This window comes from Acipenser ruthenus, chromosome 25, assembly GCF_902713425.1.
Source record: "Acipenser ruthenus chromosome 25, fAciRut3.2 maternal haplotype, whole genome shotgun sequence".
Classification (NCBI taxonomy): domain Eukaryota; kingdom Metazoa; phylum Chordata; class Actinopteri; order Acipenseriformes; family Acipenseridae; genus Acipenser; species Acipenser ruthenus.
The window spans coordinates 21,311,590-21,339,138 of NC_081213.1; the positions used below are offsets into that span (position 1 = coordinate 21,311,590).

General features: G+C 36.4%; 1 protein-coding gene across 1 annotated transcript in view; it reads left to right on the plus strand.

Annotated features, from left to right (window-relative positions):
• Positions 1-1,071: 1,071 nt before the first annotated feature.
• Positions 1,072-27,549, plus strand: part of LOC117413805 (contactin-3-like) — a 48,982-nt gene continuing 22,504 nt past the window's right edge. The window contains exons 1-4 of the mRNA XM_034023139.3: positions 1,072-1,530; positions 13,396-13,531; positions 18,616-18,742; positions 25,556-25,731. Of these exons, the coding sequence (XP_033879030.3) occupies positions 13,477-13,531; positions 18,616-18,742; positions 25,556-25,731 (358 nt within the window). The 5' untranslated portion in view covers positions 1,072-1,530; positions 13,396-13,476. The remainder of the gene's footprint in view (positions 1,531-13,395; positions 13,532-18,615; positions 18,743-25,555; positions 25,732-27,549) is intronic.

The following is a 27,549-nucleotide window of genomic DNA, read 5'->3' on the forward strand; positions in this document are numbered from 1 at the left end:
ATTTCTTTCAACTTGCATGCCTTCTTTTTAAAAATTTACAACCATAGGGGTTAATTTTTTGCCAGGTATCCAATTTTAACAGAAGGTAGAAAGGTATTGGTTGATAAGAGCAACAGCCCTGACTGTTGCCTAAATAAACTGTATACTGTAGTATCATTTCCACAGTATTATTTGTTTATTTAGCAGACACCTTCATCCAAGTCGACTTACAGAGACTAGGGTGTGTGAACTACGCATCAGCTGCAGAGTCACTTACAACAACGTCTCACCCGGAAGACGGAGCACAAGGAGGTTAAGTGACTTGCTCAGGGTCACACAATGAGTCAGTGAGTGTGCTGGGATTTGAACCGGGGACCTTCTGGTTATATTTTCTTTAAACACTGGACAACACAGCCTCCTGTGTATTTACATGCTGCCATTACTCTGGTCGCTTTTGTCACCAGTCCACACAGCAGAGACATCTCAATGTGCCGCCCTGGCCTGTGTTAGGACAATGACCGCACCTCCAAAAGCCACCCAAAAATAAATAAGCACATTTTTTTTCTAAGACTGTTTGGATTTATGTAGCACAGACTCAGTACTGATTATTGGTGGCTGTGGATTCCATATAAATAATACAAATGTTTGATTTAGAGTAAAAAGGACAGAATAGACTTATGTAGCACTGATTTTACAAGACGTTAGAAATTAAAATGTATTATTTCTAACAAATTTGAGCTATTATATATATATATATATATATATATATATATATATATATATATATATATATATATATATATATATATATATATATATATACCAGAAATAAAACATTACAATAACTATCAGTAATATAGGAAACAATATTAAAGCAGGCTGTTATTATATAATCTCAATTAGAATTTACCTTATGTTAACACATACTGGTGATTCTATTATTAAATGTGAGTGTTAAATTCTCTAGTGGTTGCACAGAAAAGGTGTTCTGTTTGACAGCCAGTGGTGCATTTTACCAATGCATATCTTTAACTTCAGCACTGTACAGTCATAACTGCGTCCACAACAGAAAGCCTGGAATCCTAGCAACAGGGAAAGCTACATTCACAGCCTGTAAATTTGAACACAAAGCCACTTCTCAGTTTTATAATACTGAGGCACCGTATAACATCTAGGTCTTTAGCTGACAGAGAAGGGAAGGTTTTTGTAAGCAGGAATCCAGTTAAGAACATCGGAAGCTCTTCTGGCTCTGTGATTCGTGTGCTAATTGTGTGTGTGCTTTAGGGAATACAGCAGAGGCAGTGTGCTTCCTGACTGTAGCCAGTGAAGAGACGCACACACACACACAGTGCTGCTTTGTGGATAGCGCTTAAGTGGTTAAGCAGGAGCCTCAGCTGAGAAAATGGTTTCATTGTCACTCAGCTGGACTGGCCACCCATAAGGACTAACACTGGCTAGTTAATGCTTCAAGTGGAAATGATGACCTGCTCAAAGATTGGAGCTCTCATCTAATGAAAAGGAAGAAACAGGATTTTTTTTCAGCTCAGTTTGGTAAGTAATGAAAATCCTTTAAAGCTGTACTCAATATTGCTCTGCAAAAATAAATAAATAAATAAATAAATAATGTATATAGGTTGCCTTAGTCTTTAAATACAGATCTTAAAATGTTCACTTTAAAACAAACAAAAAAAACATACAGGTCTGTTTATATGTTTAATATCTGCTATATGATTGGCAGCACATTTAAAAAGTTAAATATGTTGAGTGCATACTGCACTATGTGCAGGGACCCCATTATACTCCTGTTATTTTTCTTCATGTTGTTCTTTGTTTTAAATGAGAAATGTGTAGTACCAATTAACTAACCCCCTACCAGAACTCTTATCTTCATACAGCAGGATGCTTTTAAACTCCCATAGTCATTTTAATACAAATGTCAGTAGTGCCTGTCATATCAGAATATACCTTTGTAAAGTTTAATTAAAGTTCACGTAACAATAGAAAGGAAAATGATGAGATTACTTTGTATTAAACAAATTAAGAATACATGTGTTAATGATCAAAATAATGGAATTAATTGGAGTACCCAAATATATATTGTCTTTGTAATGTGCCTTTGCTTTAAGAAACACATATCTGTGTCTCCATGACCATCTCATGCATATAATACATGTTCTATGAGGAATGTATAATTCTGCCTTAGGCTGCAGTGATTTATCTATGTCTTTGGCTTATTTTGACCAATCTTGAGCCCAGTTCTGCAGTTATTTTGGTGGGTGTAGGCAATCAATAGAGATAGTCTCCTGTTTCCACAAACAGTTGCAGATACTGTACATCAATGCTTAATTGTGTTTAGAAATAGCAACAATGTTCATTTGCATTATTTTTGTACAGGAAGAAACAAGTGGTGCTGGTGCCTGTTTATTTTTAAATCTGAACTGTTTTTGTAAAAAAGTTGCAAGCTTTCTAATGGGAGTATTTCATGCATAAGCTTATTGTGTACCCCTGATACCACTGAATTTGACTCCAAAATGTAGCATCTGAGGCTGAACTAGTCTAATGAAGTGGAATCTTGTTTCACTCAATAAAACATCAACACACACATTATATATAGTTTTAAGGATAATATGACAAGTTATAATGAAAAAGAACTCCCTGCACTACACACACACACATAAAATAGACAGTTTTTGAAATATTTGCTCATTATTCGGTTAGTAACAGACTCAGCAGAGAAGCTGAATTTCAGCGCAGGCAGCTTTATCATTTATCATCGCTCCTGTATTTTTTTTTTTCAATTTCAGTAAAGTAATAGTAAGCACAGCTGGGCCTGTTATGCTGAATTCTTTGGGAACTGAAAAAGCCATACTGTACTAACTCTCCAGAACATTCTCTGGTTTAATTTGAAAATTGAACCTGTAATATTATGGTTTAGTCTCTGAGGATGACAGGTAATTGTTTGTTTATTATAATGTAACTTTCTAAGGGAGGGGCTGATGTAAGGATGTGTGCAAAGTGATTTGTGACTGCAAATTACCCATAGTGGTAGCAGTAAAGTGGGACTTTAACGGCCACTAAAAATGCGGCTTATGATATGTATTCAAATGCACTTGGGCAATTGCTGACCCTCCAAAAACATTGCACCTCCTCTTACAAGGTGCAATCCACTGTAGAAGTGAGTAATTAAGAGCTGTATAAAAGCACACACCTTCAGAGACCTGTCATTGGCCTCAGGATGGCTGCTGTGGTACACTTCCTGATGAGGCGACGCTTGGCTCTCGTTGAGGACAGGCAGGAAAACCTTCATCGGAGGGCCACTTTGTTTAGGATGCCGGAGGATGCGGTGGCAAGAAGTTATCATCTCACTCCGCACGTCGTCCTAGACCGAACAGCTGAATTTCACCTTTTCATCACCTGGTTGACTGCCCTCCTGGTAACAACCGACAGCATTCACTTTCTCTATAGAGGACCATCTGGTCTCTTTGGTAGCATAACTGATGTTGGCTGATGCTTTTCCAAATAACTCAATTCCATGTTGAGTGACCTCAGCCGTAAGGACTCTCAGCTCCTCCTCAGAAAACTTTTCTTTTCCGTGCACAAAGAGGACTTTGCTGCCCTTCCTCTGCCATATTTTTTTTTTTGTTTGGTTTGATTTTCATGCGCCACAAATCTCATACAGCACCTACTGCTCTCTGTACTCCTAACTCAACTCAACTCTAGGCTGTAAGTGCGGCCGCTAAATAGCCCGATGCACAGGCGGAGCTCATTGCGACCCTCATTATCATGATTGCAGCTCATTATTTGTGTGTCTTGAGTAATTTGCTCTTCAGCTTACATAGGCCGCAGTGCAAAATAATTCCCTGGCCGCTAGGCAATTTGGATTTTGCAGCTACAATTGTTTGTACTACTCCTATCCTTACATCAGCCCCTAAATGCTGTGCACTATCCAGAGAGCTTGGTTAAGTTTCTTTATGTATTTTGGTCACTCTTATTTTGTTTTTAGTGTTATCCAGAGACCCCTGCTGGGAGACACCAGCTTCCCTAACAGCTGGAGCCTGATAAGGCTCTGCAGTGAGATGAGTTATAATGGCAAAGCAGAGAGGTTCAGTTCGTTCCTTCCATTCAGGGACCAACTGCACTTGGAAAGCATTCAGCACAGGAGGTTGTCTATTACTCATCTTATTCAAGATTAAGATTTTCTCTAAAGAGAAAACACATTTTCTGTACATGTCCATATACAATATGTATTTGTGTACAAGATGAGACAATGGCTCAAAGTGTTCTAAAGCATAGAGGACAACTTTACTGAAAAGGATATTATAATAATAGCTGACAAAAAAAGAGGTTTGGCTCTAAACACTGCCAAACGTATTAAAAGAATACATTTTGTGTATATTTATCAACAGTATTTGCACCCTCTGAACAACAAGAACTAAAGTTAATTTGGCTCTCCCTCTTGATTGGAGTAAATAGAATTTAAATAGTATTGTAGCTTGTTTTTGCAGGAAGTGACAAAAACACATGCAACACATTTTTCCCCAACAAGGTGATTTGCGAAAAAAACATCTTTTTTGAAATTTGTAGGTGGACTTGCATAACTATTCACAACACCTCCTCTAGAGTTGAGGAAAAAACACTTGCGATTTAAAAAAAAAAAAAAATAACAAAATTCCCGTTTGAAATTTAATTCACAGCCGCAACTTTTTTTCTCAAGGATTAATAAATGCAATGCCAAACGTTTTGACTCTAAGTCTTTCTCAGTGTCTTCAAGAAAAAATACTTCTAGTCAAAACGTTTGGCATTTAATGTACTGAATTTTTTATTTGTTTTTGTATTTCTAAATTTAGCACTATTGAGTGTTTAATAGTTACGGGTCTCCTAAAACTACAGAAAAGATCAATCATTTTGATCAGTTTTTTTTTTAAACTTGGCATTGCATGTTAAATATTTAAGAAAGGTTTTAGCTCACTTAAAATTTGATCTACCTCCAGATCTTCTTTATACAATGCCAAGTAAAGAAGTCCCAGGGCCAGGGATATAGAGATACCATAAACTCCAATGTTGGTGTGAGGTCATGAAACTCCTACACTAAAAGGTTTATTGCAGCTTTCAAAATGACAAGGAACAAGACCAATTTGCTCTGTAAAAAAACAGCAATCTTTCTCAGCCTTACCACAAAAATAAAGGTTTCATTTAATAATTCACAGTAGATTTAGACAAAAAAGCAGATAGGTTGTATATTTCCCCCCCTATTTTGAGTCTTAATGGGTTCCAGGGAGTAGGTTTGCACTGTAAAATGGAGCATAACTGCATAGCAGATGGCACATTGGAATGAATACACATTATTGTGGTTATGAGCATTTGTTTGGATTTCTGTATTTGTTCAATGGAAGCTAGCCTTGAGCAGAGCAGCACAGGAGTCCTGTGTCCTCTGGGAAGGTTCTTTTATCTTCTACCTATAGGGGCACACTAACAGCTATTCAGTGTTCTGCTACTGCCTTTTACTGACATTGTGCCTATCAGTAATATGCATGTATTGTAGCTTTATGTGTTACTGCCTGCTTCCATGGCAGCAGCACTTGAAATAGCAGGCAGCATGATCTCAATAATTGCTGTGACTTGGAATCCGAAATTGAACTAAGCGTGATGAATATTTCCATTTTACCTTGGCAGATTGTATGTATGTATTCTAAAGAACTCTTGTCAGTTGATGAGATGCATTCTGCAGAAGACGTTTCACACCGTGGTTCACATTTTGCAACAGTACAAACTGCACCTGTCAATTTTAATCACAGTCTCATTAGGAATAAGCTGCCTTTCTTCCATTGTTTCTGGTAGGCGTGTGTATATGTCTTTGTAATATGGGATCAAAAGCTCTATGTCATTATCCTTGAAGTTCTGTGGTTGCATAGCATGTTCCTCCAACACCATGAACAATGATATTCTATCAAAGTGATGTAAGCCTTATTTCTTGATTGACTGGATTACTGCCCTATTGTGTCTTGTCAGCAGGCCATTTCTTACAGCTGCATGCCAAAATTGAAATATTCGCTAATACGATTCAGCTAGCAATACCTATCCCACTTTATTTAAGTTACAGAAGAATTGTTTTAGCCTTCTTTATCAAAATGATCATCCAGTTTTTTGTTCTGTTCGCACCAGTGCAGTTTCACTGCAAGGAGAAAAACGATATTATACAATATATGTTGCAAGGGATAACTTTGTCAAATGAACTACACAAACTTGATCCTGGCTTGTGTTATAACATTTTCTATATTGGGGTTATTCACAATGTACTGTATCTACTTACCATGTTCATAACTTTAATCTCCTAACTTAATAACTTAATAAACAGTGGAACCTGCTGCATGCATGATTATATATATATATAGTACGCTTAGCTTCTGGGTAATCAGTCTGCACTGGTATAAATGACTAACAGACACAACTATCATGGAAGGGCAGTGGGGATTTGTCTAACAAATTAGTTGAACACTGTAGAGCTTTAACTATATCTACAGACTTAAAACAACATCAATCTCTTCAGCTAAAACCAATGTCTTCCTCATTTTGTGAACAGCTTATCATTGTGGTAGACATTTATTTGGTTTATTTTCTACTTTTTAAAATACATTTTGTAGCACCCTATGCTTGACCTACTTGAAGTCATTAGTTTGTGAAAAAATACAAAAAAAAAGTCAGAACTGCAACTATCAACATTAAGACATAGACGGGGGGTTAGAAGCAGCAGTATAATCAGATCCACATTAGTCAACTGAGAAAAGCTGGATTGGAAACCCTGTGGCAAAATGTCTTTGGAAGGAATATTATGTTTATGCAGGAATTCTATGAACCGCGCACTTGAGTGGTAAACGCTGTCACAAATACAGACCATAATGTAGGATGCCTCTGTAAAACCATTGCCATTCAACCTACTGAACAAACAAAGCATGCAGTAAGAAATACGCTTCCAATTTAACTCTGCAATTAGTATACATAATGTATTAAATGTTTAGATGCAGGTAGTATATATCATTATTACCGCTATGGTAGGGCCAAAACAATAGACTACATACAGCATTTCTCATAGGCCAGTAAATACAGGGGTCTAGTCCATCATTGAAATCATTAACAGAATAAGAAGTTGTGAAAAGTCCAGTCACTTTGGGTGCATGTGCATTTGTTCTGCAACCATAGCGTGTCTGTTTAGGGCATGGCAGTATGTTCAATTGGTTTTCCTCTTTATTATTCCTTCCACCTATGTCTTCCATTTACGCAGATGCAAGGTTAAAGTCTGCAGTAAAAGCTGTCAAATGGCGGCTAAGAAACATAACACAAAAGCAGACAGAACCTCTGTCTCACTTTTACTTAATTATATGCCAAGTCCCCTTACCCCATCGCATAATGTTCTAAAAGGTCAAACTTTAACAGCAGTAATCAACATTTTGTCTTAAACTGTGGAAGTCTGTGACTGTTAGGAAGTTAAAGGTGTTCAATCCTGTATGTATATTTTATTAATTGGTCTTTGGCATCAGGACTTGAGTTTATGTTCCAAATGTGCATTTCATGACTGACTGATTGCAATTACTGCAAGGCAAAATTATAAGTGAAATCCAGTAGCTGTAATCATTTGAAAGATGAATACCATGGCAAAGACAGGTACTGGAATATCATAGGCAATTTGACATCAGGAAAACTGAATAAAATTACAGTTCCTCAAAATATTGATGACAATGACTCACATACATTGACATTTAATATATTCTTTAAGTCAAACAAGCTGTGTCTATGACCAACAGGGTTTGCTATTTGTTACATGACAGAATTGTGGACTCGCAATTATGTGGTAACCACTTTGAAAAATGTCAATGACACGAATCTACATTGCTGTTGTCTGTCATTTTTTCATCCTTGTAGGGGAACATGCTCTAGTGTAAATCCAGTTTAAATCATGAATTATGTTTTAATGCATTTTATATTACATATATATATATATATATATATATATATATATATATATATATATATACTGTATATACACACACACTACTGTGCAAAGGTCTTAGACATGTTGCATTTTTCTACTCTGTTGCATGATAAGCATCAACAGTTTACTCAAAGCCTCCTCTAGTGTTTTTTACTATTATAACAATATATATATATATATATATATTATATATATATAATATTTGGGATAATTTAAAAAAACTATTTTATTATTTTGTTTTGTTACTTGGTAGGCTACTGGAGAACGTACCATTTTGTAGTGTTTTGCTCCTTTGATGTGATCCAGAATGCAATATGCTTAACTGGTATGTTTTTCACTTGTTTTTGTTTGTACGTAGCTTAGAGCTGTATACACATTGACATTTGCCTCAATAACAAAACATGAACAAAACATTAACAAAACATTGCCAGGGTGGGTTTAATGAAGTTTGTGTTAATACCAGTGAGGTTTTTCCCTGGATTTGTTTTCTCTGAAGCAATTCCATTCCTTCATTCTTGATGTAGGGTTTTGCTTGACACCACCTTAATATGATGGGTTAAATGAGCCTGTTCTACTACTGTGCAGTATGGAAACCTGATCGCATACTGTAGGGCTATAGAGAAATACTGGCAAGATGGGTCTTAAAGTAGCTCTGTAGTTCTTGATTAAGTCAAATCAATTCAGAAAATAATGTCGAGTAATGACTGTGACAAAGCAGGTTTATGGGCTTATTAGTTAATTAAAACAGAGCACATAGTTGTAATTCAAACAGCATGAATATATTGATCAGGTTTCATGAAAATATTATTTACAGGTTTTGTAGTAAGGGGCCTAACCAATGCTTTATCATTTTGTACTGATTTCTACAACATTACAGATCTGGTTCCATCTTGTTTGTGCCATGTTGCTTCAGGTCAATCAAGTAATTCAAATACAACACTATGGTTAAACTGTTGCATCCTGGTACCTTTGCTGTAGTTTACATGGTCTGATTCCAGCTATATCATTGCAGTGAGTTTGATTAGGTACAAAAAAGCAGCAACTACTTGTCATGTATAGCTTTGACTTTGACATAGGTGTACATATGGAATATAAGAAACTAAAAGATATTTAACTGAAGAAGGGGGGCTGGCTAATACGAGGGAAGACGTTAAGGTACATTTTTTCAGTAATTTAGTTCAATTACAAACTTGTCAGTTATTTTATGTTAATAATAATAATACTATTTTTCAAAACAAAGTCAATAGTTCTGTAAATTTCCCATTGTAGCATGTTATGGTAACAGTGTTTAATAAAATGTACATAACCGTGTCTGGTATTGTAAAAAAAAATACTTTGAATACCATCTAGTAATAAAACAATTATCAGAATGTGCAACTAGTTGCTATTGCGAGCATACATCTGCAGTGAAGAAGCAGATTAAGAGGATTATCTTAGAATATAAACTACTGAACTGAACAGAACACAATACTTTTAATGATTGGGTAACACAAATAACAGCCGCCTCCAATAATAAGTGAATTTAACCACAGAATGATGCAGTGGTGTTTTACAGAGCGCATCTAATTGAGTGGCACATTATTATAAGGCAGTTTGGTTCAGATTCAGAACCTGTAGCAATTCTGGAAATTGAAGCAAACTGAGGTCATCCTAATTTTAGTTTTGTGAGTCTGTGAGCGTGATCAGCGCTCCAGGTAAGTTTTGGGGTCTGGGAGTACCCTCTAATTTTAACAGAGAGTAAAATGTGTTTTCAGGGGGTAAAAAGCAACATTACCTTGAAGTCATGAGTAATCTCGATAAATACTGCACAAACTTTAATGGTACTGGGGTTGGCATTAAAAAAGAGCCTTCCATTTTAACTGCAGTGTTACTTTGATCTACTGTACAACCCAGGGTCTTCAATTAGTTTTAAGGTATGTAACACTTATAAGGTAGTAAGGGGCACCAATCGCATCGTAGCGCCGATGGGGGAAGAGTGTCACATTTAAAAAAAAAGAGATTAACATGGTGCACTCTGGCTCTATTACGGATAGTTTAATCATGTGCTAGACTAGTAGTGATCTGCTTCTAGTGTCTGACAAAGTACTCCATTAGTGCATCAAAGGTGTTTTACATCAGCACTGCTCACTGCAAGGCAAGATCAACAAGAAAAATTGACTTTTGGAGCATCAAGGCCCATGCAGTACAAGACTGGCTGAAAATGTGTGCAGAATTGGTGACTACACCTTTAATTCTGTACAACTGTAAATATGGGAAACAGCACGCTGCAACTCCCATGCGCAGCATCATTTTAGTCCTGATCTGAGAGCACATAACACAGACAGCTCTTATGATTACATGTTACCGTTTATTTTTCAGTAAAAAAAAAAACAAGTTTAAATTGCAGCGTGCCGTTCTGCTATTTTCGATATTAAATACACCACAGCAAGCACATTGTCATATTTTATTTCACTGTTTTTCATCAGCACAATCTGAGAGCTAAATTTAGTTAATGTCAGTTTATTTTACTACAGATACGTCGTAGGTTTATATTGCGTGGCATAAATTAATATCAAATACATATGCAACATATGCAAAATACATATGCTAATTAATATTTAATAAATATGCAATAGCTGGTTTCTTGCTAAATGTTAAACAAATGTTGATTGAAAATGTAATTTGCATATCACGCCCATTTATATTACGTTTTGTTACCCTTGAAAATATGTAATAATTTCCCATTGTTTACATGTTTTTAATTGAAAATACAGTTAATCCGATTTAAATGTTAATGTAAAGTAACAAGGAATAATTGAACGTACATTTAATATCAATTTAACATCAATTTATGCCAAGCAATATAAAGCGTTACATATACAGTACACTTCCTAATTAAAGTCCCAAGTATTTCTCTGCGTTCTGACGGTAAACAATGTAACCGAATTATACCTGGGATCCTGGGATAGTTGCGGCTGCTAAAGAAGATGCAACAGACGAAACAAATCTGTTCCTGGGACTCAAAACATGATTTAAGCAGTTTGACTGGCGAAAGATAACGTAGGTTTTATTTGAGTTAACACACACACACACAATAAACTAATAATTAGCTTGGTACGGTAACCTTTTCACTTCCTTTTGTGTTTAATTATTCAGCTTTTTGCTGCATTACAGGCCTTCATTAAACTTATGTTCTTTATGTTAAGTTTTCTGGGCATTTTGTTAATGTGTAACACGTAAACCCCAAGTGTATTTTTATTTTTCTCTGTTCTTGTTCTAAATTTCTTGAATGCAACTGTTCATTTTAAGGAATTGTTTTACACAACAGTACTCACACACGTTTAGTTATTATTACAACTGCTGAAAGAAACTTGGGTTACCGTATTCTGCAGGTGTTAATATACTGCTCCTCTCTGCACTGAAGCATTTGTATATCAGCTGACAAGTTCATCTGATATTCACATCATGCCTTTCTTCTTAAAGGCGTACAGCCTCTATACATGAACCCCCAATAATCTATAACAACATAAGCACCTTGGTACATATTTTTACACTATCACAACAAAATGAATACGCTTTTGTTTTTGGTGCATATGTATGTATAGATATTATGTACAATATACTATATACGCGTGTGTTCTACAAAGTTCTTTATCGGCTCAGCGCATTTGTTTTTTCGAGGTATACTGACTGCAAATTAATTACGTTACTTATATTTTAACATTAAGTTCTTAAACTCAACGAACATGTTAAAACGTCAATATAAAGCTACATCGATAAACAGAATAAGGTAATGCATTATTAAGTTATAAAACAGAGTGTTTAATATTGTAGGCAACTTTTTTTTTTTTAGCGGTTGCCTCTGACGATGGTTCCACTTGGATTTGTATCTGGACTGAGGTGTTTACTTTGACCTGTGTCGCTTCAAATGTTGTTATTCTTACAGGCTACACAGAGATTGGATCATGCTGTTGGGTTGTTTTTTACGCAGCTTATCTGGTCCGCTGCAGCGTGATGGTAATAAAAGTGAGGGGCAAGTTGGCAGTGCAGGCTAATTCATTAACTGCTTATGCATTGCACCTCCTGAGTCCTGCATTTCCAGCTCAGGTTACAAGTGAATTGAATTTGGAGGTCTCAATCTAGTTCCAGTGGACAATAGTCTACATCACTAAAATCCCTACATTTTCTTCACAATTGGCAGTTGTTTGAGAGAAGCACTGAATGCCTAATCCACTCAATGTCAAACTGCGGGAATGTTACTGTTAACACTTGAAAGAAATACTGGTGATATTAAAATGTAATTGCACTATAATATATAATGACATTATTATTCCTAGTAAGACTGAAAAATGAAGTGTTACCAGCATCTGTATAACGAGCTGTTTTATTTTCACTTGGCAAATTTATTTTCATGGTAAACTTGCTCTGTAATTTTACATTTGACCATGCTTCTTACATGCAAATGACATGCATGTCTTTCAATATACCATTTTGACTATGTTTTTACCAATGTGTTGTCATACTTTTCTCCTGGAGCATCTACACATTTACAACACTAAGGGAGCAGGCTGACACCTTTAAGCCTTGGGTTGATGTTCCGGTGTATGGTACAGGGGGTAGCATCCTCTCTGTAGAAAGGAATTCTGGCTTGGAGCTCACATTAAGAGCCCAGTTTATGGATAGAAGCATTGCCGGCATGGATTCTCCCAAAGCAGGTGTAGTCATTTAAATACCAATGCGTTCAGTTGGTGTGGAAGTGCTCAGATGTTACTGGAGCATTTCTCACTGGACGAAACAACAACCTGCTTCTGCTTGCTTTACTAGTGTTGGACTTTAATCTGTAGTAAACTTGTGTGGGCTCACTTTTAGACAAGACTAAATTAGCAAGTTAATACAAATTGTACAATGTCTACGTGTGCTGTTCAACTGAAAATCTGCTTATGTGTTTAAGTTATTGTATCTAATGTTGCATTGTGGCATGACATTTTAAACCCAATGGTCATCTCATGTATGTACTGTACATGGGATTTCAGAGCCTCAAATCTTGCAAGGAAACAAACCTTAAGTAAAAAGCAGAAAATTCACTACACATGTTCTAAACACTGGCCCTTAGGTGGACTTACTGTACTTTCCTTCAATTATATATATATAAAAAAAATATTCCACCTGTCTTATACAAGAACTGTAGAAGATAATAGCATTTTCTTATCAATATTTTAAATGAATAATGGATTGTGCCTTTTTCTGCTGACAATTTGGATAAACGTGGTCCGATTGATCAAAAGATAATTACTTTTGGAGCCCCAATTCAAATTTCTATTCTTAGTTCAGATGCATAATTTGTTATTCATCTCTTGATACATTTTTTGTTTTGTTTTTTTTATATCAATGTAAAGATTTTTCTGTAACAAAGTCTTATTTCAATTCTCTCTATAATTACTTTTCTTCAGATTAAAGGTCTTACATTGAAGAGAAAGTATTCTATTCACAAGTGATTGGACGAGAGCCGTCTTTGCCCTTGGCAGCTGAAGATGATGTTGCCATGGAAACCACTTTTCTTGCTATCACTTATTGGCTGCCTTGCAGGTAAAATGTCTTACTTTTTCCTTTTATTTTAAAACATTCCTTTTTTTCTCAATAAAGAGATAATCTGAGAACAACCTGTAAAGGCATTGTCCTTAAATCTTCATTTTAAAGGAATATTAATCTTTAAATAATGTGCACTTCTTAAAATATTTTTCTAATATGTATTATCCTATTATTGTTTTAATTGGAACTCACGACTGCAGAATTCCATGGCATTTTAAAACAATAAAACCATACATTATATGTAAAGTCTGTTGATATTCTAGCACATTTACAACTCACATTGTGTTACTTTTCTCAGATAATTTGGATAAGTCATTCACATTCAACATCATTCTAATGTAATGCATAGAGGGAGAGATTTTGTAAGCTTTAAAGATGTGTGCAACATTTTCCCATTTGAGAAACAAATACCAGAAATGTTTTTTGATTATCTTTCATTTTTAAACACTAGGGACCAATGTCATAACAATGTAGATATTTGATTTACCTTGCATGTCTCCTACAAGGTCCTGTGCTGACAATACTATTGCAATTATGACAACTTGTTTTCCACCACTAGGACTTTATTATGATGATCAAACCCATCAGTGTAATGTGTATTGGGATCAACTGCAAGTTAATTCCTAAAGGGAATTTGTATAAAGTTTTTTTTTAAAATAATGCTGGTTATATTCTGGTCATGACAACCCCAGGGAAACCAGACCAGAACTGAGATCACAGTAGACTTTCTCCTGGGTGGTTACTTGTCTGACAGGCTAAACGCTGGGCGAGAACCTACAACCCTACGTGCCACAAGATAATGTCTTACCACTGCGCACAAGAGGTGGGCCTGTCTGCATTCGTTGTTTTAGAGCTTTTTTTGTTGTTTTTTTTTAAAACAATTATTTGTATTCATTTTCCATTTTTCTCCCAATTTTGGAATGTCCAATTATTATTCAACCTGGCTCACCGCTGCAACCCCCAAACTAACTCGGGAGTGAGCAAGACGAGCACTTGGGTCCTCCGAAACGAGTGGCGTCAGCCATCCGCTTTTTTTCACTCTGCAAGCCCGCTGTGCAGCCATATCCAGAACTTACATCGTCGGAGGACCACGCAGTTCTGAATTGCGCACAGACCAGCCTGCAGGTGCCCGGCCAGCCACAGGGGTCGCTAATATGCGGTGAGCCAAGGACTCCACAGCTGATCTAACCACTACCCCGCCCGGGCAGCGCTTGGCCAATTGTGTGCTGCCCCCTGGGAACTCCCATCCATGATCGGCAGTGGTTTGGATTTGAACCGGCGATCTACAAGCTATAGGGTGCATCCTTACACCAAAAGTATTTTGTAACGGTACATTTAGACATTTTAAATCAAGTCAAGTAAATGCATTCATTTTACATTTTAACAATGTTAACACACAAATGAGTTAATCACTTTACATATTCTTGTCAATACCTTGCTTATTTTAGCCCTAATGAGCGCTTTGATGTAAGAGGTAGGTTAACCTGCTTAGCAAGCAGCAAATTACAGAATCAATATGCAGATAATGAACTATTAAAGTGTCAGCGCATTAACCATGCACTGTTACAGTTTCATGCTACTTTGAATGTCTTATTGATCAACTGTGATGCAATGACCGTGGCTATCAGAAATACCCTTGTGCACAGTAAATTCTACACATTATATATAAAGCAAAATACATTTAGGTGCAGCTTTATCAAATGTGTACATTTGTTTGGAGAAAGGAAAAGTAAGCAGTTTATCTAAACTAGTAACGAACAACAAAATCACACTTTTTGGGTCCCTACATTATCCCTCAGAGTGGCTTGTTATTAGTGTAGCAGTTGTATTTTCCTTGCACTAAAATAGGTGAAAGGATTGTGAATACAAAAAAAAATGCAGTATGCCCCATTGGTCAGATATTGTTATTTAGTGTGTACAAAAGTGGCATTAACTTCAACTGAGTTATAAATGCATTGGCGTCTGCATTGTTTATTTAGGCCACTGAGATCTTCAGTTTTGTTTTTTTTTGTATTAATTGTTGCTCAAACACTAGTACAGTAGAAAATAAATGGAATGATTTAGATTACTATTTTTATCTGTCTTTCTACTTAATATTTGGGAGATGCAATGCTGTTTGTGAAGCAACTAGTGGGCATTGATATGCAGGTTAAGAGCCACTGGATTGTGTGGGATCCCACATAACATGTTTTAAATTTAAAGGTGTAGTGGAAGAATAAGGTATAAAATAAGTAATAGGAATTCCAAGCATCAGCTTTCAATTCAGTGTGCACTGTATTGTGTATGAAAGTGCAGTCTGGTCCCAGGCAATAAGCAATGACCGAGACTGTATTAGTGTTGACAGCCTGAGCCTGCCAGATTTGCCTCTCGCCTCACACCCACCCGGGGTGTGCAGTAATTTAAATAGGATAACCGAATCTAGATTCACCATTATATCTGGGGAACAAAGCTCCTGAAACTGGGCCCAAGATACTGCAGTGCATCACTGAAAAATGGACGTTGTTGAAGATATTGAAATATGCCTATAGGGCTAACTGTATATCCATGTAATATAAATATTTTACTAGTAACTGTTATGGAAAATAAGCACTTTCCTTGCATAAACCAAGCAACAAACACAAGATAGTGATATTCTTGTCAACCTGCTATTAAGGTCTTTTAGTATTGTATGTAGTCTTTTATGGTTTGCAGAGATGATTGTTTGTCCCTGCATGATTAATATACTGTATGTATACACAAGCAATTGAAATACAGCTTTCAAAGCAATAATAATCACAGGCACAGAATTGCGGTACACCATTAACCATATAAATGATTTGACAGGGACATAATTATAAAATGATACACATTTGTGTTTAGTGATACACAATTTGTTTTGGAACTAATTTTAGTTTTCTTTGCAAGGCTTCTTTTTTCGAAAGAGATAAGTGCCATGAGTATTATGTGCCATGACAGTTATCTTCCTCTGTTGGTAAAGATTACATTTAAATGTGTTCGCAGTTTGGAAATAACAGGATAAAACAGCAACCAGTTTCTCCTATGAACTGTTATTTTCACAACAACAAAAACATTCTTTGAACATTCAACATGTTAAACTGTGAAAACCTGTTCTAATCTCTATATGACAGCATGCTTATGTAAGATATCAACATATAGGGTTACATTCTCAAAGCTATTTACTTAAATTTGTCATTCGCACAAATTCTTCAGAAAGGAGAAACACATCCAATAAAGTTACCAAACCAAAAATACACAACTAAGACGTTTAATGCTGTGGCTTGAATGGAGTATTAAGTTGTTTCTTATTACATTTAAGGTGTTTTTTCCATTAACAATTTGGTGTAAATGCTATAGCTTTGAGAAGCCCATAATGATTTATATAAATCTTTTAAGGTCCTTTTCCTTCTTATGACATTATCTCCATTCTTTTATTCTTAGCATTAAACTGCTGTTCTCATTTAAGTTTTAAATGTCACTCTTTGAATATTTAAAAGTAGACCGTTTTTAGATGTATTAGTTTATCAAAGAGAACTCATTAGGCCTCCTTAATTGTGCCTCGAAGGGGATTTCAGGAAACAGGAGAACCAAAGTGGCGAGGGCAGGGAAATTAATAAATAGAACACACAGAACAAAACCTTTCTAAAAACACATTAATAAAACCAATGCATGGACCACCATTTTGTGGCAGCTATGTCTAATGAAGATAGATTTTGACATAATGACAAAACTGCTTAATGGTCCACACATATGTTCTTACATATTGTAGAAAGAACATAGGGAAACTAGTTTTTTTCATTTAAACTGTAGACATGTAACTGGTAATTACATTTCTCAGTCTATGAAAACAGATTAATTATATGTGTTTCTAAATATATCTGTATTAAAGTGTTTGTTGTGCAGTAATAGATTTTTTATATGGTTAATTAACAAATCTAAAACATGTTATAACCACTAAAATAGTGTTCTGTGGTCATTACGTGTAACTTGTAAAACACGTATGTCAGTAACATACATCCTCCACCACAGCTGTAAATTATAAATCAGTATAATAAAAAAGTTGAAGGCCATAACAGTAACTATATATCAATGGTATATAAAGCATAGTTATTCAGCCATATGCATACATGTAGGTGTGACATACAGATGGACGAATCCACAGAAAGACTCCACATATATCTCCAAATCTGATACTCTCAATAACTATGGGAAAATAAAAACATTGTTAAAAAATCATTACAAAATGTATTTTGTTTGCTGCTGAAACCAAAAAGTTTAATTTTACTGTAAAGCCATAAATATTTGCGACCAAAATATTTGTCGAATCACACTCCATAAAACCTATTTTGCTCTAGAAATGTTGGTGACCTGTTGCAATACGAAGTATGTATTGTTAGTGGAAAAATGCCAAAAATGTTTGCAGTTTTTTTTTTCGTACGTGAAAAATGCACAATAAAACGATTGCAAATATTTATGGCTTTTACAGTATATATCAAGATTGTGATGGATTGTACATTTACAAGTTAATTGCAGTCTGTTTTGTTTTGTGTTGTTAATTTGCTGTCCGAGTTCAATTTTATTGAAATTCTATAGAAATGATTTCCAAGACAAGTGTATACTGCTAGTTGCAAACTGTTTCTATTCACTTTGAGCTTCATGTGTGAGTAAAAAGAAGAAATGAAAGTACAAATAGCTCCAAGACAACTTTGGGTTAAGTTTAAACAGTGGAAGAGTATGGAATTGGGACAAATACATGTAGTGTAGTATTACTGTAGTTTACTGTACTGAAACCATTAAAACAAATAGTATCAGCAATTTGTACATTTGAACCATCAGTTACAATGCTATAAACTGTATCCAAACTAAACCTTGCCATTTGATTTCTTTTGGGCCACTCAAGACTAAAGTACTGTAGGTCTTAAAAGCTTGAATCTTGTGCTGTTAAAATTCACCATGTGTAATGAATACCTAGTGACTTAAATCCCAGTGGAACGTCAGTAACCTCATATCAAGCATCCCAATCAGCTAGTTATTAAAGTTTCCAAAGAATTCCATTACAGACAGATTGTTTTTTATTTACACAGAGAGCAGTGTACCCCATGGACCGGTTTGGGCTACAGAACCAAGCAATCTTATTCTCCCAATTGATTCTGAAGCACAGGAGGCAACACTGAATTGTGAAGCGATGGGGGATCCTCCTCCGCAATACAGGTATTTTATTATACCGCTTTATGAAAACCAATGGAATTTTAATCAACTTTAGCTATTTATTTTAAATCTACTTGAAATAAGAAAGTACCATGCCCTCAGCAAATCTTAAATTAGATTTTGTAGCTTGTCTGAAAAGCCATGCTCAGAAAACTGGCTACATAATCAACAAAGCTCTTGAGAGACCAATGGCTTATAGGTTTTGGGTGATTAACATTATGCTTGTTGATGTACTGTAGCTGGAACAGAGTGTGGTTTCTGGTATTATAGTATAGAGAAACTGAAAAGACAAAAAACACACATTTTCCATTGGTTAGAATACATCAAATCATGTACTTCCAATATTCAGAGACAGGTATAAAATAGAAACAATAAAGCCATTAATTAAGTGTGTTCAGTGACTTTTGTAAGTGGGTTTTAAAAACATGTCCTGGTATTTCTTAAACTGATTTTTGTTGACTCAACTACAAGCAGTCGTGAGAAAGTCGTATCATGGTTACTTAATCTTCATGATATTCCATCAAGATTACTTTGGAAATGATTTGTTGCATATGGATTTCAATGTATACCTGTCTCTCATGTGACACTTTGCCAAGGGTAATTAAATTAAACTAAAACTACATAACTAAATTAAACATCTCAAACCTGCTGGGTGCAGAGTTTTACCTGTGGGTTCTGGACAACCTGGGATTGAGTAAGACACACAGCTATTATTTGTGTTACTATTTGGACTTAATACTCTTCCAATTGCTGAATCAGCCAGCACCCGAGGCACAGCCTGACTGAAAATAAAGGTTAGCGAAAGAGATTGTATTGCTTAGCTTTGTCAGCATCATGTAAATGTAATGCAAGCATTTGAAGTAATAACCTTGCGAGTGACATTCTGTTAAATACTATACATTTCCTATAATGCTTCCAACAACATACTCTTAAAGAAACAGTGGAGACATGGTGCATTTTAAGAGGAATGTTAATCATGTTATCTTATGTCGGCCCCACTTCCCCAAGTCTCAGCTTAACGGCTTTACTGATTCTGACATGAGTATAGTCATTTCCTCAGCAAACCCATTAACAAAAATATGTTTATCCATTTACTTTTAAAGTAAATAGATTATTGATAGTAAAACATACCGTATCACCTTTCTTCTTATATTCTCAAAGTTAATTATGGTCTGCAACAAGATTTTGAATGTATTATGAATAACACGTGTTCAACATTTAATAACTTCTGTATTGGACATTCTAAGAGGCTAATAATTTTAAAATTGACAGCTGTGAAATATTGTGTTTATAATGGTTGAACTAAGTGTATATTTAAAATATATATATATATATATATATATATATATATATATATATATATATATATATATATATATATATATATATATTCCAAAAGAAAAAGAATACGCTTAATAAATAATGTATACATATTTTTGCTGTGTCAATTTTGACTAGGCAGAATGCATACAGTGAAACAGAACAATGTGCATACAGACTCTGCAGATGTATTGATTTCATGAATGTATGCTCCAGACTTTCACCAATTGTCATGTAAAGCCCCAGTGAAACCAAGATCTTTGCTGCAAGATGCTGCAGCCTCAGCAAACAGCCATCGTAGAAGCTGTAGAAGTCATGATCTGAACAGTGCGTCATTGCTTTTTGTGTAGGTAAAGCGAAATAATCATATTTGTATGTACAGTACTTGAAATGTATATAACACAAAACATATTGACATTTATCAAATCAGAACTGGGAACAGTTTTTAAAACAAGATAATTTTAAATAATATAATTATTATATTATATTATATTATATATATGTAGCAGGGTGATTGCCCTGCACATGGGGACATTAGTGTTGGTGTAAATTATATGTGGAAATGGGTTTGTTTTGTGTGCTTTTTGGAGTTGTTGGGTTTGATTAGGTGATTGTTTGCAGACAAGCGCTCAGTTGAGACTTGCTGCCTGCTAGGCTTGGTTGAGAGGGAGGGCAGCGAGTGACTGGCTGTGCCGGACCAAAAGCAGCAGGTGGGCGGGTCTCGACTGCGTGTCCATCAGCATAAAAATATCTGGTGGGGATCGTTTTGGGCGAATGCAACGCCATGCTACACAGAGGGGTGTACGCTCTGCAGGAACTACAGCTACGTAACCCTTAAACTGCAACATGGTACTTGTGAAGTCAATGCCCAGCCAAGGCCATATGAAGAAGCAGGAGTCGTTGTAAGAATACCGGCTCATAAGTAGGTTAGTTTAGGGGATGTTGATCCCAAGTAATATATAGCGAGGGTTACGTAGTGCAGCAGGTTCCTGGAGCGGGACACCTCGTTTCGTAAGGCTAGCGCTCGCCCTGTGTGGCACCTTTTATTTGTAGTTTTTGTACTGTTGTTTTATTTTGCCTTTGTACAGTTTCCTGTATGTGTCCTCTGTGCACTACCATCGTTGTTGTCTCTTTTGTTTACTTTCTGTTCTGTGTGTGAATAAATCCTGCGTACCTGAGCAGCGTTTCGACTCCAACTCCCATGTCTCTCTGTCTTGCATATCAGCGGTTACCCACACACGTGACACGAGTACCCTGTGACAATATGTAACCAGGAAACCTAATTCCTCACCTGGGACACTACTTGCATATTCAAATGGGGCAGGACATTATTGAATTTCATTTTAATTATCCTAACAATGATTCTAAAAGGACTGACAGACGTTGCTAATATAGGATAATCGAAACGTTTTGGCGATTTTATATGTCTGAAATTCTCCAATGACTCTCCTGGAAATTGCTAGATTTGTAGCTAGTCGCTGTTGACAAAAATTGTTGCCAAGTCAGCAAAGCATTTACTAAATTAGCAACACTGGCTCGAGGCAACTGCAGCACCATGCTACACATAGGGGCGCTTTGTTGACATCAAGTAGGAGAGCGTCCGCTCTGCAGGATGAACTACAATGGAACCCTTCAACTGCAAGACGGTGCCTGTGAAGGCTCAGCTCATCCAGGACCATCGCAACGACCCGGAGTCACTGGGAGGCCGGGACTTCTGGAGCAACAGCAGTAGGCTAGTTTAAGGGATATTGATCCCAAACACTATAGAGAGGGTTTCGTAGTGTAATAGGTTCCTGGAGCGGGGCGTCTCTTTTAATGAGGCTAGCGCTCGCCTTGTGTGGAAAACTTTTATTTTTATCTTTGTTTTGTTTTGTTTTCTTTATTAAATCTGACACTAGGGCGACCATAGCTGGTACCCTAGTGGCAGCACTTGTGTTGTATTAAATCTGCACGCCTGTGCGGCGTGTCAACACCCAATGCTCTGGTGGACTCATTATTATTCAGTGACGACCCACACACGTAACACTTCAATTCTTCATAAAACCGCAGGCTGTAACATGTCTTTATTACTGTACAGTACCTCTTGCATTCTTGCTGAAACATAGATGTGGAAATGATTTGGTTTCTGCTAGTTATTTAATAGGATCTTTGTCATCATCAACAGGGCTGCTGCAGTTCCACTGATAGAGCTATTAGAGCAGTGCTGGGGAGTCACCAGGGAGTGGGCAGGTGTAATAAAGGCGAAAGGCTTGCGGCAAAAAATGATGTGGCAGCATTGCTGTCTGACTCATTTTGATTAAAGGACCTCATACAAAATTGATAGAAACAAGAAGTTCAAGTAAAGTTCATCTGTGCTAAGCAGAATTCACTTGGCTACCAAAAGCTATGAAAAGAAAAAGAGTATTTAGCCTGTATTCATTTTCAGACTAAATGGGTTAAGACTAGGGGTGTGCCAAAACTTTTCCGAATAATTACCTTTAAGAAATCTAAAGTTGTTAGGCATTAATTAACTGGAATAAATTGTGTTAATGGCACAACAGTACAGTCCAGTCCCTCGGTTTCTTTGGTTCATACAATTAATCAGTATCAATCAATAACAATCTCACAGTGTAATTTAATATCGAACCTGTTGTGATCAGACTAACTAAAACTCATTTATATTTTATAAGCGATTATTTGTCTTACCTATCTTGTAGCATTTTGATATGAAATTTATTTTTTCAATTTCCTTAGTACGAGTAAAAGCGTCAGTGCCTCAGATGAGAGGAAAATGGACTTGATTCGGAAGTTATTTGTCATTTATTAGTATTGAAATACTTCTCAAAGGTAATTGCTCAGAAAATATGAGTATCAGCACACCCCTAATTAAGACATAAACATGCAAATAAGACAGTTAACACCATGGAAAGGGGCCTGCAATTAATCATCCTTACAAGTTGTCAGCATATCTGCTGCTGTTTTAAATCATGAATTTAGCAGCTGTTTTGCCTTTGGTACTGTATGGTTAAAGGCCTTTTATTTGACAACTCTGGGCTGCAGACGTTTTGTGAGTGAGGCTTTTTGTGCATTAGTTGAATATCCACTAGACTTCAATACTTCGCATTTGACTGAAATTGATTATTTTTCTTTTAGAGGAACAGCAAGCAATGCTTCTGCCACAATACGTTCAACAGCTGTTTTGAATTTCTTTTCATTGTGCTGTAGTTAATCTAGAGTTGTTATTGTTGGCGCTAATTAAACAATCCAATAAACTTTACCTCAAATGCAATGAGTAAGTCTCACATGTGTGTTTGTGAAACAGTGAAGGGAATGTTTCTGGCATTTCCTGGTTGATGGCACTGTGACAAGTCATTAGGAAGGGAGGGGGGGTCCACCCAGCATAACATTCTGATAATGGTCTTGTCTTTAGAACTTGCTCACTACATCTACTTAGTGTTTGAGTTATTGTGCTATTCGTTGACACCTTCCAGATGCAACAGTATTACCTGAAGCACAGTTCAACTAATTTGCTACATTGATTTATAAAGTGATTATTTTGCTAATAGTTTCTTATGAAATGGCCACACTTTACAGTGTATCATGTAGTTGTCAAAACTGGGACACCAGCTTTACAAGCTGTTAGTAGGACCTGCAATATACAGGAATAGCACACTATAGGGAATACTTGTGCATTGACTATAGATTTAATGACTCAGATGTCTGGGCTCACATAAGGTAACGTATTTAACATTTTCCTTTAATGCAAACTCAATGAAAATGCTGTAAAAATACAAAGCAAGAAAGCTATAACAACTACATTGGTCCCCTTTCTCATTTGTATTAATATGTACTGCATTTGTGTGAGACACATTGGAACTGACACCACAGCATAGCCTAAAAACCTTACAACCGAATACTCTTGACCCTCTGTACCATGGGAGCTGCTGGAGCACATTTTTATTTTAACTCTCAAATGGATTAACTGCCTTGAGCTGTAACAGGATCTCTTCAATGTTGTTGTTTAGTTAAATGCAAACAGCAAAGATTGTGGTATGTGCCTGCAGAATAAAACCCCTCTCCATTTCATTTCCCTTCCCTCCCACATGTGTAATGTCAGGGCTTTACAAGAAGTAATTCAACTATAACTTTTAACATTCAGTCATAAAACCTCCTTCTGTCTTCTGGAAGTGCATTCTGCTAGATTAATTGCGTTTAGAGAACATCCATATCATTTTAATAGATTCTGTAAGTAAAGGTTAGCATAGTATCATATATTTAAATGGCATACAAATGACATTTCTTCTGCAAACCATTGAGGGTATTAGTAGTCTGAACAAGGCTTAGCACAAAGAACATAAAGGACAAAATACTGGGAGATAATACCCATAAATATTGAATTATTATCAGCCCATGCAATCAAACATTATTAAAGATCATTGTTCGTTTGAGACAGTTACCTTTGAACCTCTTTCCAGGTTGTTATCAATGATTTAAATGGATGATCAGAAACTGCTCAGCCCAGCCCATTAACATTCCAGACATGGGATAAAATATGATCACACTTGATGCATTCAGAATAGCTATAGGTGTAGAATGAAAGGACACAGGTAGCCATGAGCTTTTGTTAGGATGTCTGAGAAGAGTGGATATTACATACAATTAACTAGAAATTGTGTAATCCTAAAATGGAGTTTATCGGAAAAATAGGCAAGATAATGTAATCTTAATGAATGCATGATATTTGCCAGAAAAAAGTCAAAAGCATAACAGCAACATCTAAAAAAATGTAAGTCCCTTTTGTATTATTTGAAAAGAAACACAACATTTGGCTGTTAAAAAAAGGCATTTAGTAAAGAGTAAGTATCTTCAAATGTCATTTCATGTATCTGTTTCGTTATTCCCTTTTTCTTTTTATAATGATTGCAATCATAGAGAGCGGTTCTGATGCTTCAATACTGATTTTCTCTCTGTCTGTCTTTTTCTAGCTTTGGTCTTACATTGAGATTGTCTGGAGAATGCTATCTGCCACAAACTGAACAGACGTCCTCTTCCCAATCAAAGCATGACAGTTCATTCAGACTGAGGAAGTCCATTCAGTCCAAGGCAGTTAGAATTTTCTGGACATGTAAAGACATACACAGGGAAAAATAGCAACAGCTCAGTATTGGATAAACGGAACCTAGAGTTACTCTGCATATTGCAAACAAAAGGTGAAAAGGCTGGAAAATAAATAAAATGCACATTGGAAAGCAGTTGCTCCTCACATAAATTCAATTTCATTTATTTGTGATATGAAACATGGATATTAGTCCTTATATTATATTCTAATTATAATTATTATTATTGCAGTGAAGTTTTGTCTAAACATATACAAGAACCTTGAAAAAAAAGAACAGAAAACTTTTCATGTGTCCATTACAGTACATATAGAATGCACTTGCAAAACAGACAACCAACAATGATTAATTTCTGTCATCAATAGGTATTTATCGGTACTTATTGTTTTGTGTCTTACAGATGGAAGCTGAATGGGACACTCATTGATCTTAGCACTGACTACCGACGTCGCTTGTCTGGAGGAAGCCTGTTAATTAAAAGTCTGGACAAAAACCATGATGCAGGGATATATCAGTGCATAGCAACAAATTTGTTTGGAACTATTGTTAGCAGAAAAGCAAGCCTCGATTTTGCATGTAAGTTTTTATTGATCATATATTAGGTTACAGTAATATTACAAATCGGTTATATTTTTAATGCATGGCTTGGTTCAAATGCAAGTCATAATCCAATGAAAGATGATGTCATAAACTACAGAAATAAATACGGAGTGGATTTATTTCTGTAGTTTGTACACAGCAGACAGTCCTCTGAATTGAATTACTGCCTTTGATTTGCTTAGTCACCATGATATTTAAGTATTTTTAATGTACAGTAGTATAGATTGTATAACGGTTTCTTTTAAAATACTGTTATGGTTAAGCTTTGGTGATCATTAATAATCCTATTTAAGTTACTGGTGCCTTTTTAATTTGATTTTAAAACATTCTACAGTCTCATAAATATTAGTAAGACCTAAACGTGTTATGTTTGACAGGTGTAACATGCTCTTACAGGTTAAATATAGACATTGAATAAAATTATAAATTAGGAGAAAGTCCTAGAATCTAATTAGAAGCCAGTGATATAACACAGAGAGATACTGTACCAGAAAAAAATAAACTCTATCCTACTATTGACTTCAGTGGAGGCTCCTTAGAGGAGGCAAGGGAGGCAGTGCCTCCTCAACATTTCAAAATATATACATTGTTATGTAGCATTTTAATATAGTAATGTGCACCGGGCAACGCGCACACCGAGGCACCGAAGTACCACGGCTGAGCGTGCACCGAGGTACTGAAGCACCGGGGGGCAGCTGAAGCAGCGGTGTCTACCCTAACCACGTGTAGTCACACACCTGGTCAATGCGTAGCGTATACCAGGGGACACACAGGCCAAAGCCACGCCGGGCGAATCTGTGGACAGAGTACAATAAACAATAATAGTGGGAACACACTGCTGTTGTTGTTGTTCGATGTTTTTTTTTTCTGAAGGCCCAACGCACCGAGGTGGGCGGGCCGAGGCAGCTGGCACAGTCTACTCTACTGTGGGGCTAGTAAAAATACAGCCCCGTGGAGGACAAGGCCTGCTGTTTTTGTTTTTTTGTTTTTTTTTATATCTGTAGCACAACACAGGCAAGTGGGAGTACTGTGTGTGCACTGTACGCGATCGCGTTGCAGCCTGCTGAGGAAAGATGGAGAGAAAAAAGGCTGGATCAGGAGTCACTGATTCCGTGAAAGCGGAAAGCCAGCTTTCAGCATGAAAGGCAAGGGAACTGCAGTAGACTCAAGCTCTTTTTTTCCAAAAATGCTCAGATACCAACACAAAGGGTCTTACCTTACCATCTTGAGAGGCAAAAAGAGAAATGGCTTCCGTGGAATGACGGTTTTAAACCCTCGGTAGGCAGGACGGAGGGCGTCATCCCAGGAAGGGGCCTATCGGCAGCTCTGGTATAGAGAGCTCAGAAAATACCTACCAATAGGCAGGCATATCCCATACATAATGTTGTTGGTGGTCGTCTTCGAATTGAAAGGGAACTTATCATTCACCTCTTTTGAATTCTGAATGTCTGCACTGCATGGAATTTGACTAAAATCATAGTAGTCTCATTTATTAATCTTCTACCGCTTGCCATTAATCTGCCAGTATTAATCTTGTTTTAAAAAAATGAAACATATCTCGTTTTCATTATGCACTAAATATGTGCTCTTGACATTGAGTCATTGCCGAGGAGGTGTTTTTCCCTCTGTTGGGGGATAAGGGTTTACTCAGCTGAAGGCTGAGTCATGTTGTCAAAATCAAGAAGGCAACAACTAACAAAAAGGTAGCTTAATCATTTCCTCTTCAGCTTTAGATGAGTGCTGTGTCCAGATATCAAAGCATGACAGCAGTTATACTATACTGGTATTTGGGTT